Here is a 20,396-nt window from a genome sequence, read left to right on the forward strand (position 1 = left end):
GATAAGATTTGCTCTTTGATTGTGTTAATAACTCGATTAGCGATAAATCAGTGTTGAGTGTGTTTGTTTTATTTTTCTGTTGCTGTTGCTTCCGTTTCCTAGACTTTTTTCGCCTATTCTGTGGGCCGATGCCACTGGGTTGCGTGAAGAGTGTTTAGGTAGCTAACAATTATTGGCTTCGTAACAGTTAATATACGAAATCATACCCATCATATGAGTCATGCAGGCGAGCTCGCACAAGCAGCGAACAACACTGCCAGCCGGCTTCTACAAAATGCTCCGATGATGATCCGCCGGCAAACGAGAAAAGTTTGTCTATTTGTGTGAGATAGGGGAGGAAACAAGACCACAACCACCAGAAGCAAGAAGCAAAAAAAACGGCTGCAACGGACGCGCGCGCACGTGCAGCATGCATGAAATCTTTCATTATGAAATGGAAATATTTCAGTCCGGTGCGCGCGAAGAGCGAAACCCTACAACGGTCGCCCCTCGGCAGCTCGGCACCTAGCGAATATCTCCACAACCCGGAAGTTCGAACTGTGTCTGTCGGTTTTGAAAGAATGGGCGGATTCGGTTCGCTTCCCATCGCTGGCCGAATTTCGCATCATTTTATGATAAATTTGTGTGTTTTATGTGAGTGTATGGATTAAACTTATACTACATACATGTGTGTGTGTGTGTGTGTTGCCTTATCCCTTAAGCATCGCCTAAATCGCGGTAGAAGATGTTTGCCCCGTTTGTAGGGCCGAAAACAAAAAACCGTGTTTTCGGTGTCCCCGGGGGGAGCGGTGTACCGAAGCTCCTTCTCCTCCTACGGTACGTTGCAGTTTTGCAGTTTCACTCTTCACTCGTGTGTGAACCCAAATAGGTGGATTTTGGTTGAAAAAGTCGTTAAAAAGAAAGTCAGTGGCGCGTGAAGTAGGTTTAAGTATAGTTGTTTTTTTTTTTTGTTTTTTTTTCACACTCGGTATTGTTGTTTGTTGCAGGTTTTGTTGTTCTCCCTTTAGCTCGCACTACTCGGCCTCCCCTTCATCTCCCCCTTCCCCTCTGGGCCACACTGCTAACGCTGGTTTCTTCTCCCAGGTTTCTGATCACTAGAGCTTTTCTGATCTAGAAAATACGTTAAAATTTCATATAAAAACACGTGCAAACCACATAACGCAGCTCATCGAAACGGCTGGATGGTTCGGCTAGCGTTATTTTATCGTAAAGTGTTTAATTTTCTCCTCCCGATCCCCGCGTACTTACTTAGAAAAAAAAACCCAAAAACAAAACACATTACACTACAGAGAACAGTTGTTTTTTTTTGTTTGTTTGTTGTTGTTTGCTTCAGTTTTGTTTCTCCCTTTGATTCGTTAATGTTTTTAACACCCTTTTTTTGTTCGCTAGCTGCTGTTTCCGTTTTCTGTTCCTTTTGTCTTCGATACGATTCTTTCTTCATTCGCTTTTGTTTTCGCGTTCGTTTTCTTTTCTTCTTATGTTTCTACTACGCTCTCGTTCGCGTTACTCTTCTCTCTGCACGTCCCCGAATTCTGCCCCTTTTGTTCTAACACGCATTCTCACATAGCACAGTAAAGTAGCACTACCATTTATAACATCTAAAATAATCTTCGTTCGATTTGTTTGACATGTCTTTTGCTTATCGTACTAAAGTTTATGCGCACTGTGTTTGCTTGTTTGTTTGTTTGTCTGTTCTGCTTGTCTAGTGTATTTCATTGTGTGTGTGTGTGTGTTTTGTGTTCTTATTGATAGAATTTGTAATTCATTTGGTTTCTTATATGTTACACGATCTTTTGCAATCATTTATATTCTCTTAGCTGTGTTGATAGAATCTCGTGTTTGTGTGTGTGTGTGTTTTTTTGTTTGGTTTTTCACTTAAGTTTTCTCTCTTTGCGTTGTGCATTCGTGACAACAATAGCTATGACCCTGTAATTTTTTTTAAAGAGTTTGTATCTTTCCCACTACGCTAAAGAGCCGCCCCTCGTCCTACTCGTCTACAGTTTTTTTTATCCTCCTCCCCTTCCTTCCGTCGAACATCGTTAGCACTTATTCGTTCTTTCTCTGTTTGTTTTGTTTTAAATGCCTAGTGCGTTTATACGTTTAAGAAAAACTGGTGAACTATTTATCTTCCTGCACGGGAATAGCTTATACGATTGTTTGCAATGTGTTAGTTGTGTGGCCTTTCGTGTTGCATTAATTCTTCCCCAATTCCTGCCTTATGATTACCGTGTGTTTGTGTGTGTGCGTGTACCCTTAGTGTGTACACGTGTTTTTTTGAATTGGTTTTTGGATATAGCTTATGAAAGAACATTGTGTTTCGCACATAGAGTTGTTTGTTTTTTTTTTGGTAATAGATTTTCTTACTTCCCTTTTTTTTTAGTACAAAAACTACCGCACAGTACGTCTCTCGTCACGCTCTGCCGCACACACACATACGCTGTTTTAGTCGGGAATGGCATCTCAAGCAGGCTGCGTATACAGCCTATGACATTGAATGGTTTGTAGTTAGCTTGGTGAGTGTATGTGTAGCTTTGATGAGTGCATGTTGAACTTATTAGTACAATGCAACAGAAGCAATGTGATTGGAAGGACAAGCATATCATTCGTCCAGCTGATTGTTGCAGTTGAGCATTTCAGTTCATTTTAGAAACGATCAAACATTAATCGTTCCGTCCAAAAAGGGATTTATGTGATGTGCGAGTGTGTTGCAGCTTTCAAAAACCAAGGGACCATGTTTGAAACAGAACGTAGGAAGAACATTCACTTCCTGCAGGCGGATGTACGAGGCGTATGCTTGAGTGTCCCGGTCCGCATTCACAACCGCAAATGTTTTAACAACTATGGCACTAGCTTAATGGGACCAGGGACCCATTCGGGAGAGGCGACCCCTGTGTGTGAGACAGCTTCCTTCGTCAGCAAAGGTACAAGCTTAAATCAAATTTGAGGTTTACTGTGCACTTGTGTGTGTTTGAAAAGGTGAACTAATCGAAGCTAAAGGCACTATCCGTCCAAACTACCGAAGAAACCGAGCATATGGCAGCGTGGTTTGTATGTTTGTTTGTAGTGGTTGCAGTTGTGTATTTGTGTGGTCGAAAGTCGTAGTTTGGGGGTGTCAATAGGGATGAAACAAATCTCGTGGCGGTAGGGAAAACGAAAACGAATACCCTCTTAATAGGAAGATCCAGGAAAGGTCTCCTGAAAGCATGCAATCTGGATGACAAAATTCATTTGTTTGGGCTATGCTTATCTGTCTGTGCTGTTATTGCTCTCTATCTGGGTTCGATCGATGTTACAAGCTAGTATGTAGAGGGTTTGTAGACTGTTTCATTTGGTGAGCTGTCTGTGATCTGAGGCTATCTATGCCAGTAATGGTGCTATTTCATCTGTTTCCTCCGCTTACACGATGCTGTCGGTGCGCTATAACTGAACTATTTTGTGTGCTACATATCAACATGCATGAGTTGTTTACTGCTATTGTTTTGTTTGCTGTTTTTGTTGTGCTGAACTTGTTGCGCTTCTGGTTAAACTGTTGCTAACAATTGAGCGTGCCTGGGGGTATTCCTTGTACTCTTAGTACGCGTAGTATGCTATGACTTTTGTTGCTATCGATGCTGAGACGCACTGCTGTTGCGTGTGTTGCCCTGGTGACGCGTGTTATTCTCCCGCTTGGCGTTGAGCTATCAGTCGTCGACGCAGAAGGAAAGCGAACTGAAGGTGCGTACTGTGCGTGCGCAATATAGGCGGGCGTGCAGCCGTGGCTCGCTGCGTCTTCCAGCTGTCGTTCATCAGCTTCACGCACTACGGCTGGTAGTGGGCGAGCGTGCTTTGTTGGATGGGTTGGCTGCTGTGACGCGGCCGTACTATATTGCTAACATCGTGACGGGGAACGGTCCGTTCGCTCGCTTAGTCCTCCTCCTCTTCGCGGAAGAGATAGGTGCTCCAGTAGACCAGGTTGAACAGGGCAAACACCAGCGGGAACGTTATTCGGGAGATAACGTCGATGCGCTTCGACCGTGAGCATTGCCTGGTGCAGAGAAAACGTGGGTTCGATTAGCGGGCTGACCATGGCATAGTTGTGGAGGTTTTCGCGCTCGGTATCGCGAACTACATGGCGATCAACGATCGATCAACTAAGTGGACTAGATTGCTTATCACGCACCAACACGGAAAACATATGCAGACAAGACAAGGTAAGTTATTCTAGAGTACATGTGAGTACATGTGAGATATATATAAATATGTTTGAGCTAAGTTGTGGATGGATGTGATGAAGTAGTTTCATTCGACGCATTCCAAAACTGAAAACTGCGAGTAATAGATCAATGGGGAGCCGGGAGTGGAAAAGAAGTACGGATTAGCGCATTTACGGTTCAGTCTGTCTTGATGAATGATATATGCTTCTTTCGAAATGCGGTAAAATGATTGGAGGTTTTAGTATTTGGAAAGAAAAGTAACGAAATAGAAGAGTAACATAAGCATCGTACTAAGAAATGAAAAAAGGTGTGTAGCGTTCTCTGATTGTTAGTATCGGTGTAGAGCATGTGTGTTTATGCATGAGCTTGTGTGTTTTAGTGAAACCACTCGCTTCACACTGCATTTGGTATGAAGTTTTTTTTGCGAATAATGGTTAGCATGGAATGGAACGTGGGACGAAACGACCGGGAAACTTACTACTTTTGCTTCGCTATCGCCAAGGATAAGATGAAATATGGAATGAGTATTTACAACAATGCCATTGAGTGGGGTATGAGTGATGGGTATGTTGGTTGCAGGTTTTTTTTGCTTTTTAGTACAGCAGCATTTGTCTAATTTAAAACCAAAAATGTACAATGATGGATGTAAATGAACATGCCGGAGCCGTTCAATAGGAAACTTAACTTAATGTGTTTTACTCGATATTAAACTAAAACGCTGGAAAGAAATCCTTTTAGAACGGGTACTGCAAGTCACAATGTAAGTGATGATGCTTACTATCACACTATGAAATGGTTATAAATTGAAGGATAACGACTCAACAGCCAGTTCTTTTGAAACTAGTGTAAAAATGTTTAAAGGGCAAATTGCCAATATGAATTGCATACATTTAGGCGTTATAGCAGTTTTCCTTGCATATATTCAGGCGAATATGAGATAGAAAATATATCTATCAACCAAACAGAATGATTTTTTTACAGTGAATATGCCAGCAAAGATGGGCTAGTTGCTCGTATAAGCGAAAACAATGCATCCTGTTTATTGATAAGCATGAAAGGGAAGCCAAACACGAACAGTTTTGACGGCCTGGGATAGATGAAACATGATAATAATAACTATAGCAAACGGTATAACACTTGGTAGTGAAGAGATAAAGAGAAAAATAGAGAGAGAGATAGTGAGTGAGTGAGAGAGAAAGAGAGTAACAAAAACAACAGAACCAAACGAAAGAAGAAAAAGAAACGTATACTTCTATAGTACGAGCGTTATTAATAATGATGCTTATTGTTAGGCGATAGGCAGGCGAAATTAGTAAAGTGGTAGTAGTAGTAGTAAAGGTAGTTACCCTCGTCCCAGACACGGCACCTTTTTGAAGGGGCTTTAGTAGTCGGGTGTTCGGGATGAAGTGAATCGGTTTCGGAGTTTGTTTGAACAAATATTCCAAAATTTCCGTTACATGGAAGAATAAATAGATGGCATATTACATATTGAACACGCTGTCTCGGTGGGCTATGTGGCGCACTTAAAACTCTGCCAGCGGTGGTTATAGTAAACGCTATGTGTAACGCTGCATATTGACAAAAGGGAACGCGGTATGGGCTTGTTGTTCGCGCTTGGGAAGCTCAACAGCGTTTCAGAGATGGTAAGAAAGAGACTCAGAAAGAGAGACACGGACAGAATTAGAAAAAAAAGGTTGGTAGCGAGCGAGAGAGAGGGAGAGAGAGAGAGAGACAGATAGAGACTTAGTGTGAAGCCTAATAGTATAAGCCCTTTCACGTGTCAGGTGTGTAGATTTCGTTGTGAACATATACTCTATCGGTAGCAGTATACGGGTGAGTGTAGTGGTAGTAGTAGTAGTAGTAGTAGCTGTTTGTGCAAGAGTGTGTTTGCTGTGGAAAATGAAAAATGTTTGCACCAAAAACCAACCCAATCGACTTACAAACACAACGGACGGAAGAGAAAGAAGACGCGGAAACAGAAATAAAAGGAACACAACCACACCAAGGGCACTAAAAGAACACAGGCGACCGTAAACGGAAACGGAAAGATGGGAACGGAAAAAACGGAAATGCGTTTGGCAAAGTTCACTTTGGAATACACGATGCACCGATACCGCTTTTTTCGGTTGCTGTTTCGGTTTGCTGTTGCCAGTGACGAGCGCCATATTGAAAGCTTCCGAGAAAGTGACAGAGCAACGAGGGGCTTTGGAGAAGAGATACGTGACACGGCACGGCACGGCACGACACGCGTACGGTACAGCACGACGACATAGCACGACTTAGCTTACCTGGTCGGGAACTTTGACAGCCAGCTACGGCAGCAGTTTGGCCGCTTGGGGGCCTGCATGTGCACCTCGCACTGGCGCAGTTTCTCCAGTGCCAGCGGATCACCCGGGTGGCGTACCAGCGGTTTCTGGAAAACAGGGGGGAATGGGGAGTGGTAACGCAAAGGCAATTATTACTCGCACTGACAGACAGAAGGCAGCTAGAGCGGGGCTCTGGAGAATGTTATTATTAGCAGACTGTTGCTGCTTCAGATGAAGTTGTTCCTTAATTTCTGCTTATCCCGAAAAGGCTTCAAGAAGATGAAGGAAGTTTAGCTTGCTACAACGTTACAAGTTCGGAGGTAATGGTAATTGCAATTGACAGGGCTTCAACTTTCCGCCGGACGGCACCCTGGGAAGCTTGAGCATATCGCATCGGTCTGCGCGTGGTACTCTGTTTCTAAAACACACACAAAAGCAAACAATAAACTACCGTGTGCCGTATCGATCGACTGCAAAATCTAATAGTAAAACGCTCAAACACTAATAAAATCTGTACGATGTTATATCATTGGTTGAAAGTCGGCTAGATTTGCTTTCTGATTAGTGGCTGCGCCGTTCCCGCAAGACGTCCCGGGTCGCGTGAGGGTTAGGGTCCCAAGAAACAAAGGCGCATGGCGCATATCCCCCGCAAAACCCGCCCGCACGGATACGAACCATCGCAAAGGTGGCGTTGCTGTCGGTGTCCAGCAGATCCGAGGCCGCGTCCAGGCTGGCCTGCTCCATTTCGCGGCGCTTTTTCTTCATATTCTCTCGGTGCATGTCTGCTGCCCTATCCGCTTGGTGAGCATGAATGGATTGATATAGAAGCGCAAAAGAATTTATGTGTTCCAAAATGGGAGGAAAAAATGAAGGATGAGGCGTTCGATGGCGATGATGATGATGATGATGATGGGAGAATGATTGAGGATGGCGTTAGGTAGGTGTGTGTGTGTGAGAGTAAAAATCATGATCGTGACCGTGCAGAAGGAATGAAATTGCGGTGGAAGTGGATTGGTGGAAGTGATTAAGAATGTCAAAACAGACAACAACACATCGAGTGAGGGGGTAGGGTACAGGAAAAGGGGGAGCGGGGAAGGGATGGAATAAAGTTAACGAAACGATATCAAATCACGTGGACAGATGTATGTGTGTGACATACGATGGGAAACGTGATTTTTGTTTGTTGATTGAATGGCGTGTGCGCGCGCGCGCGTTGGCAAGCAGGTACGCAATGCGTGTGCGCATATGGTGTACGACCGATTGGACAGATGAATTGACAGTGAATGGGGAACAAATGTCATTTTGTGATTGATTTAAGGGAATCATGTGTGGGAAAGACGATTTTCCAGAAACAGGGTTGATAGGTTGATGTGTGGGATGGAAATGAGCGACGACGACGAACGAATCGCAAGGAGATATGAGGGTGACGGTGGTGGTACAGGAGGAAACGGTGGTAACGGAAAAAAGGAAGAAAAAACGTTTTTGCAACGAAAGTGTAATGTCGAACAACGCAAAACGAGTGATTGATCGCGAAAGAAATGACAAAGGTGGGCCGTTGCAGCGGACGGAGTAACGCAACCGGTAACGTAACGTAACGTAACGTGAGTGACGTGAGCAGCAGGAGGAGAGGAAAAAAGAAACGAAAAAAGAGATGCGGGTGACATCATTATAATCGGTTCGAACTACAGTTTGTTGTTATTTAGGTTGTATTTAGGTTGTACAGATATAGAAAAGAACATAGCCCAAAAAGAGACAAAGAGAAAGAGAGAGAGAGAAAGAGGAAGGGAGAGTGGAAGGGAGAGAGACGAGCACAGGTGGGGAAGTGGGACACAAGCACAAAGAAAGGTTTGCATAGAATTTGCTTCCGCTTTGCTTTTGTTGTTGCATGTGGGAAAACGGAACACACACACATGAGGGGAGGGAAGGAAGCAAAGATAACAGCAGAGCATCTGTACAGCAGCAAAACGTCCGCCAACACACACACACACTCGAACGAATGATTCTGTGGCACGGTGTCCTTGGAAGGCTTAGCAAAAGTACCGTCGAGCAGAACAAGCACGTGCCTACTAACTGGCAGCACAGTTTGACATTTGACAGCTGTCTTCCGGGGAACGGCCGTTTGCTCGTGCTGTTTTGCTACTCGGCTACTGCGACCACGGCTATACCGCCACGTGTTAAGACGTGTCGTTAGTGGTCGGGTAGTAGCCGACCGGTCCGTCCGTCAAGTGCCCCAAGGGACGGGACACAAACCATTCGCCGTGCATGTCGTGTGGGACGAAGCTTTTGCAGGGGCGGGGGAAACGAGGGTAGGGCGTGGAAAGGAACGTAAAAAGAACGGTAACAAACAGTGGGCTTACAGGTACAAACGCATCGAAAGCATAAAACAAGGCGCGGCGCACCCACAACCAAAGGCGACACAGAGCTCTAAACACATACACGAACAATAAAATTAGCTAACCTGAACGGGACGCGTAGTTGACCAGGGCAAACTCGAGCAGGGCCCCGAACACAAACGTCAGACAGACGCCGGTCCACACGTCGATGGCTTTGGTGTAGGACACGGGCGGCAGCGACGCGTTGATGCCGGACGTTTGCGTCGCCATGGTGAGCAGCGTGGTGACGCCGAGCGAAACGCGCGCCGGCACCGCGCCCTGATCGAGCCAGAACGAGACCCAGGACACGATGACCAACATGCAGCAGGGGATGTAGATCTGGATCAGATAGTACGAGAACTCGCGCTTGAACAGCAGATCCACCTTCAGGCAACTGTATTCACCTGTGGGTCGTGCGCGAGTTTGTGTTTGTGAAGGCAACCGAGAGTGACAAGAGAGCGACAGAGGAGAAAGAGAGAGAGAGAGAGAGAGAGACACGGTAGACGGGTTAGTGGCGTGGTGTGTGTGTCTGTCGGTGGTAAACAGTGGTCCGCCACTATACGGGTCTCTGCACGAGACGGCATGCCCGAGTGACTGGCGCTTACCGGTGTTGGTTTTGCTGTTGCAGTAATCGGTCAAGAACTTCTCCAGCGTGAACCGGGGCAGATGCAGATTCTTCACCACCTGCACGGGGTCGCCCTCCTTCCACAGAAACACTAGATCGGCCGTCGTCCAACCATCTGCGGAGAATGCGGCAGCCGATTAGTTCCGTAGGGGTTGGTCTAACAGCGTCGGGCAACGGACAATCGTGTGACAGTGTGTGTGCTTGTGTGTGTCAGTGTTCATGTCTCATGTGTAAGTATACCGTATCGGCGTGTTCGGGGTATGTGTGTGTGTGTGTATGTTGATGAGAAACGGTACTTACAACTTGCCATACGCAGCGAGCACACCTGACGATCCAGTGGGTACAGCTTTAGATTCATCGGGCAGGCCAACGTGAGTGAAATACGTATGCTATATAGTACCGATCCGTACGGGAAGATACGGATGTAGACGTTCGGCATAATGATGTTGTGGAAGTGACCTTCCTTCTCGTTCGAGAAGAACAAATCAGGCATCCACACACGGTTTGCTTCGGTCAGTGTAAGGTACTTTAAGCGGCCTGCGTGGAAATCGTGGGAAGAACAGAGTGAAGATAGTGAAAGAGAGAGAGAGAGAGCGAGAGACAGAGCGAGAGCGAGGCAGAGACATATAGAGAGTGTAAGAGCGGGAGAGAGACAGGGTGTGTGGGGTATATGAAGAGAGCTGCACGTTTTTGGAGCTTAAAGAACTTTTTGGTACACCTAATCTGACGTTTCTCCTATGTACTAACGCTTGTGACAGTTCTTCTCCTTACTTTTTTCTATCAATACTACTCTTTAAAGCTGCTTTTTAAGCAGAAAAAGCAATAAAAAAGGTCGCATATCCTATCGAAAGGCAAAAACCTTAGGATCTTTCGAAACAGTCACGAATCAACTTTTCACATTTATCTTCTGATTAATTATCTGTCACGCCCGGAGGCTCTTGCTGGATGCTGGGAGCGGTGTTGGCGATGTTTGCAGGGATCGGCAGAATCGAGCATATCTGATTAAGAAGCAGAAGTGCATGCCCGAAACAATAAATCTCCCATTCTCTTTCATTTTATTTTCCACCCAACGAAATGGGTCATCGGGGAGTAGTTTAAAAAGGAATTAAACTGCGTTAGCAAAAGAAGTATGGCATTCACCGGGTATTCGGGACCGGGTCGCCGGATTCTTGGACCGAATTGTTTGCTTAGGACAGTTTGTGTACGCGCGTTCGCGCGTTTCGCTGTCCGATTGGTTCCAATTTCTCAAGAAGGGGAAGTAGAATGTGAGGCAGCAGGAGTCGTTAACAGTTGGTGGAGTATCAATTTTGAGCCATTTTTATGATCACAAATTCAAGGGAAGGATGGAGAAGCTGGAGCTTCGTTTGACTGGTGCTTGCATAGTACGCATCACACACACAGACACACAGCCTCTAAGCTTGTGAGAGCAGAGGCCGGTTGTCCTGTAAGACTTGTTTGCACTTAAGGCTTTGAATTTGAAGTCTGGCGGTGTTGAGTTGGTTGGTTGGGGAGAGTGAGTGAGTTTGGGGGGAAACTTCAACGATGGTTGGTTGGTTGGTTGGTAGGTAGGTAAATTATGATTGATATGTAAACTTTACAGCCCTCGCCTAGACATACACTGACCGAAGACCGAACGAAGGCTGCGATAGACCGTAGTCGATGATAGATCCGTGTTTCATGGCCCTCGTCGACCAGCCCTTTAACCGTCGGTCCGTACCGCTAGAACCTTTTTTTTCTGGTGTGTGTGCTTGTATGTGCGCTGTCCTGGTAGCGAAGAGGTGTGTGCTTGCTTGTGTGCTTGTGCCTTGTACACGTTGCCTCGACCCGTTTCGGCGACAACCGCGCGACGACGACGACGACGACGACGACGAAAACGACGTTTTATGATGACGAACCTCTCTGGTAATGGGGTTTCTCGTCTCAACCGTGGGACAAGCGCCGGTGGCGACGGCAACGCTAAATGGTGTGTGGATGCGTGCGTGCGTGCGTGTGCGCGTGTGTGTGTGCATACATGTGTGTACAATTTATTTGTTGCCTCGCCATTGCCTTAACGAGCCGCCCGAGACCCGGGAATTGATTTCTACTACCGAACGTCGTTTGGTGATCAGAAAAATCGTCCATATCGCTTCCGGTACCGGAAACGGATAGGGAACATACTGTTTACTGTTGAGTTGTGTGGTGCTGTTGCGCCCGGGGACACTCCACACGGGGACACTCGTTTTATCAACATTATTGCGTTTTTGGGACTTCCCTCCGGGGTACGGATTTTCTTTTTTTTTTCGAATTTGATGAAGATGAAGCAAGAATACATACACACAGAGACAGACACGAAAACAGGCGTTCTTGGATTATGGTTGGGATGAGTGTGGTTGGGTGGTTTTGACAGGGAATTGGGGATGGAGGCAGAGATTGAAGGTGAAGACACATATTAAGAAGGCTACGGGCACATGATCGACGCACACAATATGTCTGTGCCGGAGCGTATGTGTCAATGTTTAAAGAATCGAACCGGAAATGCCCAATCCTTGGAGTAGCTTTGGTAAGTGCCCGGGCCAGCCAAAGGCCGGGAGGGGGACGAAAGGACGCATGGTGGTCTTGGACGGGAATATCAATATTTCGCAAGAGTTCGCGAGATTTTTGTAGTGCGCTGATTGCCTCCGTTCAAATAGCAGGGATGGTGAGGGGTTTGGTTTTTTGGTTGCCTCCATCCTGGGACGACGAAGCGGGATGCTGGAAGTGGTGGCGGGAAAGGGCGAGAAGGTTATGAGGACGGATGGTGTTACTTCCCCTCGGGCAATGATGGTAGTGGTGGTGGTGGTGGTGGTGGTGGTGGTAAAAGTTGTTCCGGGCCTGAGTCCCGTTTCCTCCCCCCTTGAGGGAACGCAAAAACCCTTGATTGGCACGTTCTTGGGGACGTTCTTGCGTCGGTGATGTGTGTCGTAGCCTTTGGGCCGGATCGGTCGATGAAGCGTAATCGAATTTCGTCAGCAATCTAGGCAGCGCTAGGCAAAGTTGCCGCCTTGCTGTGAGTGGCAGCCGTGCGCAGGACAGAGTGGGAAGAGGGGGAAGAATTTCAAGTTTGTTCCGGTAATCGATGGTGTTCGGAAGCGTTCGCCCTCCCTTTTTGCTGTCTTTCCGTTTCGTTTCTGCACGTGCGGACGTGTGGAAGAGGTCCGGAACTGCGAAACAAGCACGTGCGCGACGTTTGATCGGGAAACGAACGACGGGACGAAGGACTGCTGCTTGGGCGATTGGCTACTGCGACCGGGAGAGCGTTGACTTGACGCCGGCGGTGGATGATGAGAGATGGCTGCAATGCGGTGTGCCTAAATGTAGGCGCTTTAGCAACGTTGACACGCGCGCGTTCGTTTGTGTGTGTGCGGGAGTGGGGAATGGAGGAGTCAAAACATTATTATGGTCTCCCAGATCCCCACACTCTCCCACATCAAACGAGTGGTAAGCCGAGTGTAACATATCGAATTTACGATCGAGGAAGGCGAGGAAAATGATTTTCGGTACAAAGTCCCGGGCCCCGATCTCGGGCCCGCTTTATAGGGTCGAAATTGGCAACCGGATTTTTGCCATTTGCCAATGTGGATGTGGCTTGTGGCGGTGGTGCGGTGTCGCGGTGACGCGGTGCAAAGCCTACTCTAATTTCCCGCTACAAGAGATGATTGAAACACTTATGACGTTTAGCGAAAATTTAATCTGTACGACGACGACGATGAGGAGCCCACCCACGGATGGGTTTGCTTTGACATGGCTGTACGAGGCATGGATTGACTGAGTGATGGACCCTGCGCTGAATGGCACTACTGGCGAAGGGCGCTAGAGGGCGCTGCTCTCTGCTAGTATATCTTTACTTTTATCGCAGATCAAAACTGGAAACGTTGTTCGAAATAAAAACTCAATTTTCGAAGACCGTATGGGTACGACGCAATTAATTTGCCTTTAAGAGCTCAAAGTTTACATGTCACAGCATCCCAAAATAAGACCCTATAGCATGTATCTAATCCCCGTAACAGCGTTACACCATACTTACCTCCGATGTCATCGAACTTTAATCGTTCGTCCAGCCACTGTTCTCGGAACGTAAGCTGTACACTGTACTCCTACGGGTTCGTCATGATATTTTGGGTGTGCATTTATGTGCGCGGACGTGTGTATGTGTGTGTGATTTTGTATATAATGTACATGTTTGTTTCAATTTTCGTTTCGCACGTTTTGGTTGGACATCAACGGTTGGATTCGACGGGACGGGCGCAGCGAAGAGCGAGGTAGCAGCCATGTTGGGAAACGAAAGAAGAAAAACATTAGTGACATCTGGCGACAAATATGCGCACTGTGTGTACTTAGGTCGTAGACGGTAATGATTGTATTGATTGGGTATTGGATTTTTTGTTTTGCTTTTTGGAGTTGATTAATTTAGGTATGGTTATTAGGTATTTTTAACAAACAGTAGCTAGTTTTGGTCAAGGGAATTAATAGAGTAGAGAGAGAGAGAGAGAGAGCGAGATAGAGAGAGCGGGGGAATGCTAAGGGTCAAACAGTTGGATATGGCGGTGTGGTAGGTTTACTTCTACAATGCACTGAGGGAAAGGAATTGAGGGAAAGGAAGGAAAAGGAATGTAACATTTTCCGGTCTATTTTGCTATCTCGAGCAACTATTGTACTGTACATCAGATTAAACAATGAAATGGTCAAATTAATATTCTTCCTCTATAATCCTCTCTTTAGGGTTTTTTTTTGCAAATGTTTCTCACTATACGTTGGAAATTTACTCGCCGGCACATACACACATAAACCGGAAAAGGATTTGAATAGTGTATTGGCGGATGTTGGGAACAGTGGCAGGGGAAAAAGGGGAAGTTTCTACCAGTGGAGCAAATATTTTGGTGTGTGTAGATGGAATCAAACTTTCCCTAAACATTATCCCTCGCTGGATCTGGGGTTTGTCTCGCTAAAAATAAAGAAACTAAGCCTCATAATATCCGGCAGCGCTTCTAAAACCCTGCACGGCGTAGGTAGGATACAGGAAGGATGGTTTGAGAGAGCAAAAAAGAGAGAGAGAGAAAATAAAGTAGACAAAACACTCACGATACTGATTATTAAACATGATACAAGAATGGGAAGGATTGTCGATATTTTTATTAGAAAATATCCGGAAATATGACCGTAAAAAGGGGACAAAGGGGTTTCAAAACGGTAAGGGACCAAAGGAGTGGATTGGTGGTGGGTTAGTGGGGTTGGGAGTAACAGTGGGTATAAATAGTTTCCATCCAGTTGGTCACAGTTGAGCCATCACGGTATGATGCCATGATGTGCTCTAGAGTCTGCATAATTAATACATTGGAATGAGTCGGAAAGTGTTTTGTTCAAAAAAACAAGACTGAGTAAAGGAGAGAGAGCGAGATAGTGTGAGTGTGTGTGTGAGAAAGAGAGAAAACTAACTTGAAACTATTTTTTTTATATGTACGAGATAGAAAGAGAGAGAGAGAGAGAGATCGAGGAAGAGAACGATAAAAAGGACCAACAGTTACTCGAGATGATGGTAAAAAGATAGGAAAAATCTAGTAGGAAGAAACCAGTGTCTGATAGAGCGAGAAAGAAAGGTTGGTAATTACTAATAAAGGATCTCCAGAGCATGTTAAAAATGAATAAAATTTGAGACCGAGTAAAAGAGTAGGTAAACAAGAGAGAGAGAGAGTGAGAAGGCAAGGTACACTAGGTCAAACTTCTTACGGTACGGGAAATAAGAAAAGGAGGTTAAAAAAGGCAAAGAGTACGGGGAGCATCAGAATGTAAAGAATGCAAAACGGGTTGTACTCGATAGCGGGAGAGGGAGTTGAAGGACTTATTCCAGTAGGATGGTTTCGGGATGGTGTTGGTTGGGAATCGGTTTCACCAAGCAGTCTTTCAGGGGGGTAGGGGATGGTAGTATGCGGGAATGCGTCGTCTAAAGTATGTAAATTAAAGCCCGAACAAAACGGCACTTCGGAATACCGAAGAGAGAGAGAGAGAGGAAGAAAAACCGGGACTTGTGTGTATGTGTATGTGGTAGGTGTAAAGGGGGGGGGGGTATAGGGTTCGGAAAAGCACTGAAACATCCATGAACTGAAAGCTTCGCGGTAAATTGGTCATGTTTTTTTTGGTACGCTTTTAAGGAAAACTACTATCCATAAAGGTAAGGGCGGTGGGCAGTGTGGACACAAAAGGAAAGGGACCCAGCACACAACAAGCACAGGTGCATGGGAAGGTAGATTGCACCAAAAAGTGTGGAATTTAAAAATGTTGTATGCATTAGTTGCTTTTTTATCATTTTAAAGCTGTACTCGCAAGAGAAAACAGCACCTTGTGCTTGTTTTGCTGTACCATTTTGGAAAACATCCCAGCGTTGTTGTGTGCTGGTTTTGTCGAATGTCGAATTTCTTTTGAACTGACACCATATATAAAAAAAAAACTGTAACCACGAATGCATGCAGGACGATAGGAGAAAAAGAAGTAAAAGAGGGAGACATAGAGAGAGAGAGGGGGCAGTTCCGGTGCCAAGACTCGGTGGCGATTCGAAAACCTTGCCACCTTTTTGCGCATTTCTTTTGGCGGTAGCGGTGATTGTGTCGTTGTTTTTAAGGTTGGAAGGGGGAAAAAACTGGTGGCTGGTGGGGATGGTGGATTTTTCAAAAAAATTAAACTCGTTTCTTGTACATGTGTGTGTTTGTGTGTTTTTCCTTATCTAAAACATTCCAAATTGCCCAGCTCGGGAGGTTTTCCCCCCTGGAGCGGGAGCAGTGCGGAGTGGTGCGGCCATGCAAGGTACAGCCGTTACTGATAAGAACAGGGGTGGAATGTTGGTAAGGTGAGGAGGAAGAAGGAAGGGAGAGAGTAAAATAAAAGACAACATGCAGCAAACCCTTGTCATACCATGCACAGGCAGGCAGCAGCCACAGAACATGCAAGGTGACGTGCAGAAGCGCACATGCAGCATGCAGCATGCAGCCAGAGCATGCACCTGGATGATGTGGTCGTTAGGTTGCGACGCAAGGCAAGATAGGCAGCGGAGGAGGGTAGTAAAATAAAATAAAATAAAAGAAAAAAAAACACATGCCATGCCATGCCGTGAAGATGCGATTTATCGAACCATGCAAACAAAGGCTATACAGTGTTCGGTGTAGTTGTTCGTGCTTTAGTCGTTTGCAGTAGCAGCGTTTTGAAAGCACCAGGTAAGTAATAGCAAATGGGGAAGGATGAAAGGGGGGAGGGGGGGGGGGGTGGAAAAAACCTACAACAGGACCAAATCTAATGCTTAATGCTATCATGCGAGAGGAAACATTTCATGCGACAAACGGCTGAGGTACACGAGACTACTACGCCACGATGCAGACATGCACAGGCACACACAGGCACACATGCACTGCTGCGTGAGAGAGAGAGAAAGAGGGAGGGAGGAAAGTGATACACAGGCAGGTACAACATGCAACAATCATCATGCATTATCATCATCGTCGTCATCATGCTTTCATCGTTATCTACTTGTTCTACATGCACATGCACACATGCACAGAGACAACATGCGCGAGCGCGAGCTGCATGCTTTTTCCGTCATGCCGGTGCACATCGAAGGCAGCTACGAAAGATGAAATGATGCAGTAGTAGTAGTAGTAGGTAGTAGTAGTGTAGTGATGGTAGTGGTAAAGGAAAAGACAAGACCAGAAAGAGAGAGAAAAATGGAAATAAGATGTAGGTGAGTGTGAGAAGTGTGCCGGTTTTGATCGCAAAACCGATGCGCATGCAGCTAAAACGTACATGCAACCCTTTCACTATGCTGGAGAGCAAACCCTTATAGATGCGGGAGAAGAGAATCGCCGCAGAGACGCATTCGCGAGCATGCATTCGCGAGGCGCCTGTTAGTCATTGGACGGTGGTCTTATTTTTCTTCGTTTTTTTTTTTGGTTTTGGTAATTTCGTTGCGTTTTTTTTTTGTGCGCGAGGCTTTTGGACATGTTAGCTGCAGGATCGCACCCCGCGCAGAGTGCTTGAGGTGGCGAGCGAACGGGATACGCTTAGATCCCCGTTTTTTCCCCCTTCCCGAACGGGATGCAGCAGCCCACGCTAAAGTCGGAAGAAAGTTGCCTAGAAAAAAAACAACAACAACAAACAAATGATACTCTGGTAAACAGAAATGTAACAGAAGAAATAGAGACAGATAGAGACAGATAGAGAGAGAGAGAGTGAGGGGGGTGTGAGAAAGATAGAGCGTGTAATACACTCCGACGAAGAGTATTGTATAGCAAAAAGAAGCCACCACCCGCGGCTACTGGGCGAAGGTGGCCCCGGTTTCGTCCGGAGGAAGCTGTGTCTTTACTCGTTTTGTTTTTTCTCCCTTTGCTTTCGTCGTCGTCGTCGTTGTGGTTGTTGTTTTGGGTGTCGAGCTGCCCGTGCCCGTGGGTCGTCGTGGAAGGTGCTACTTTGACGGGCAGTAAGTTGCAGTGGGAAAACCGGAGTAACCTTATCCAGGCAGGTAGAAGCGGGGGCTAGTTTCCAAGGGCAACGGTTAGGGTTCGCTGAGGTGTTTTCGCCCGGTGTTTTGCGTGTAGTGTTGTGGGAGGGAGCTGTGTCGGTCGGTGTCTCATTTGGTTGGTAGTAGTGAGTGGGGGGGGGGGGGGGGGGGGGAATGTGGAAGTACGTTTGTTCAGTGTTGGTTGCATTTGCCCAGTTGTTTAAACATTGTCCACAGTTTTAAGAGTGATACCAGACAGAGAGACAGCGAGAGAAAGAGAATGAGAGAGAGTGAGAGAGAGTGAGAGAGAGAGAGAGAGGATTGAAAATGGAAAGGAGCATGAGGTAGTGCACGTGAATGCACATTCAAAACGTGCACAGGAAGAACGGTGTCTCGTAGCTTGACAGATGCTGTCACTTTGACAGTTGTGTCGTGTAATGTGCTAGTAGTAGTGGTAGAAGTCTGGCACAGCGTAGACTTCACCATCTTTTTACTACATCTTTCACATCTTCAGCACCTGCTTCTTTTATTTGTCTTTTTTTATGTAGCGTTCTCTCAACGTTTTGTTTTTTGTCCATTGGTCCATGTCCAGTATGTGTGTGTGTGAGAGAGAGTGTGTATTTTTGTTGTTGCTTCGTTCGCTGTCTCGGGCAAAACCCATACTTGCCACACAAGGCGTCCTAACATACACAAACATACACACATACGCGCACGTACAGTCACATACTAACAAACGCACACATACACATACACATACACTAGAGCGGGAGCGTGCATACAACCCAATCCACCCTCTCCCCCCCTCCCCATCTAGCAACGCGTTGATCGGCGGGGGTGAAGGGAGTGTGGCGGGAGGGGCGGAGATTTCTCTTTCACATTCACCACATCCATTGGGAACCACGATGGAAATGAAGATCGAAATGAAATGGTACGAAAAGAAGGCACAAAATAGGAAACCATAAAATTGAACGAAGAAAAGTTCGATTTGATTATTTTGCGAGAAGAGCTGATACGCTGGGTAGTGAGACTTTTTATGTCGATTTCCATCGATGGTGAGGGTTAGACAGTTTGGCAAATCACAATTCGTTACCCGTGTCAGGCCAAACGACACACCTGCTTGTGGTGTAAATTTTTATTCTCTCTCTCTTTTTTTTTGGGTAGGTGGGGAGTTTTTCAGCATTGATTCGATGATTGATTTGATTGGCTGTTTGGCGCAGGTCTGTGCGTTGGAGCGTAGCCGGGCGTTTTTTTTTGGCCTAAGTTGCACAGTTTTGTTTTTCAAGAAGGAAAAGTGTGTGTGTGTGTGTGTAACAGTTTTATTGGCCAGCCAGGTGCAGAGTTAAGTTTTCCAACTGCATCACTGTAAGAGCTGGTTCCATATGGTAGAATGTGTGCATTTGGGTGTGAGCGACGATCCTTCCCAGGTGACGTGGGAGCTTTACAGTAAAGGACAAACTTTGATCAAACATTAATCAATTATGCAAAATGTGATCATGAGCTGTGTGTGTATGTGTGTGTGTGTGTGAGAGAGAGAGAGATTGTGTGTGTATGTGCACTTGATGAGCTTACACTGAGCTGGCAGGCCGGGTGGAATAGTTTTCCCCGAAGAAAGTTAGGGTTGATTAGGTGTTTTAAAGTATGCGGAATAATTTACACAGGTTTGTATAAATGTGTGTGTCTGTGATATAGACGTGTGTATGTGTGTGTAAATGTGTAGGGATGCAGACTGAGAGAGAGAGAGAGAGAGAGAGAGAGAGAGAGAGAGAGAGAGAGAGCGCGCGCTAAAGCACAAACGGTACGTAGTAACGGTGATGCAAGCCGCAAGTTAGTAAGACAGATGTTTGAAAGCAGAAATGCATGTTGATGATGTGAATAAATCATAAGAATGACACAACAAGCGTTAATTAAAAATCTGTTTGACGATGCTTTGCTAGTGAGCTGGAAGGTACAACATACCAGTTGTTTAAGATATTCAAATGAACTTTTTCTCTGTGCGGGTTGACTCAAGCTAATACAAATTATTCGCAACAGATGGCGCCAGTGTATGTGCACGATTGCCATCCATTACTAATAGGTTCATTAGTAGTAGTAACGGCACCCTGAAGCTCGAAGGCTTTTGTATTATTCAACTGGCAGCGTTTTTCGCACAAGCACATCACACACTGGTGTGGTTGTGCTAAAGTGCATTGCAGCTGGTGGGTTGCTTGTCATTATAATTAAACCATTTTCGCCCACTTCTGCCTTCCACTATAGCAGCACGAAACTATCGAGCCAGATCGTCTTCGGGCCCATGTGGATGCAATTTAGTTTGAAAAATTGCATTAGATTGTGTTTTAAAACCGAAAAAAAAAGAAAAATCACTTCATCCTTTCATTCATCTAGCACCCGCAGCACAACAAAGCA

General features: G+C 45.9%; 1 protein-coding gene across 14 annotated transcripts in view; it reads right to left on the bottom strand.

Annotated features, from left to right (window-relative positions):
• Positions 1–934: 934 nt before the first annotated feature.
• Positions 935–20,396, bottom strand: part of LOC4577187 (glutamate-gated chloride channel) — a 90,275-nt gene continuing 70,813 nt past the window's right edge. For 5 of the 14 annotated variants that reach the window (XM_061663557.1, XM_061663558.1, XM_061663556.1 and 2 more), the window contains 8 exons: positions 13,539–13,608; positions 9,797–10,033; positions 9,477–9,611; positions 8,958–9,275; positions 7,175–7,296; positions 6,482–6,606; positions 5,540–5,572; positions 935–4,024 (listed from right to left, as the gene is read on the bottom strand). In XM_061663557.1, coding sequence (XP_061519541.1) covers positions 3,904–4,024; positions 5,540–5,572; positions 6,482–6,606; positions 7,175–7,296; positions 8,958–9,275; positions 9,477–9,611; positions 9,797–10,033; positions 13,539–13,608 — 1,161 coding nt within the window. In that variant the 3' untranslated portion in view covers positions 935–3,903. The remainder of the gene's footprint in view (positions 4,025–5,539; positions 5,573–6,481; positions 6,607–7,174; positions 7,297–8,957; positions 9,276–9,476; positions 9,612–9,796; positions 10,034–13,538; positions 13,609–20,396) is intronic. The other 9 variants (XM_061663561.1, XM_061663563.1, XM_061663562.1 and 6 more) reach the window with 3 other exon arrangements.

The sequence above is a fragment of the Anopheles gambiae genome, chromosome 2 (assembly GCF_943734735.2).
Source record: "Anopheles gambiae chromosome 2, idAnoGambNW_F1_1, whole genome shotgun sequence".
Lineage (NCBI taxonomy): Eukaryota > Metazoa > Arthropoda > Insecta > Diptera > Culicidae > Anopheles > Anopheles gambiae.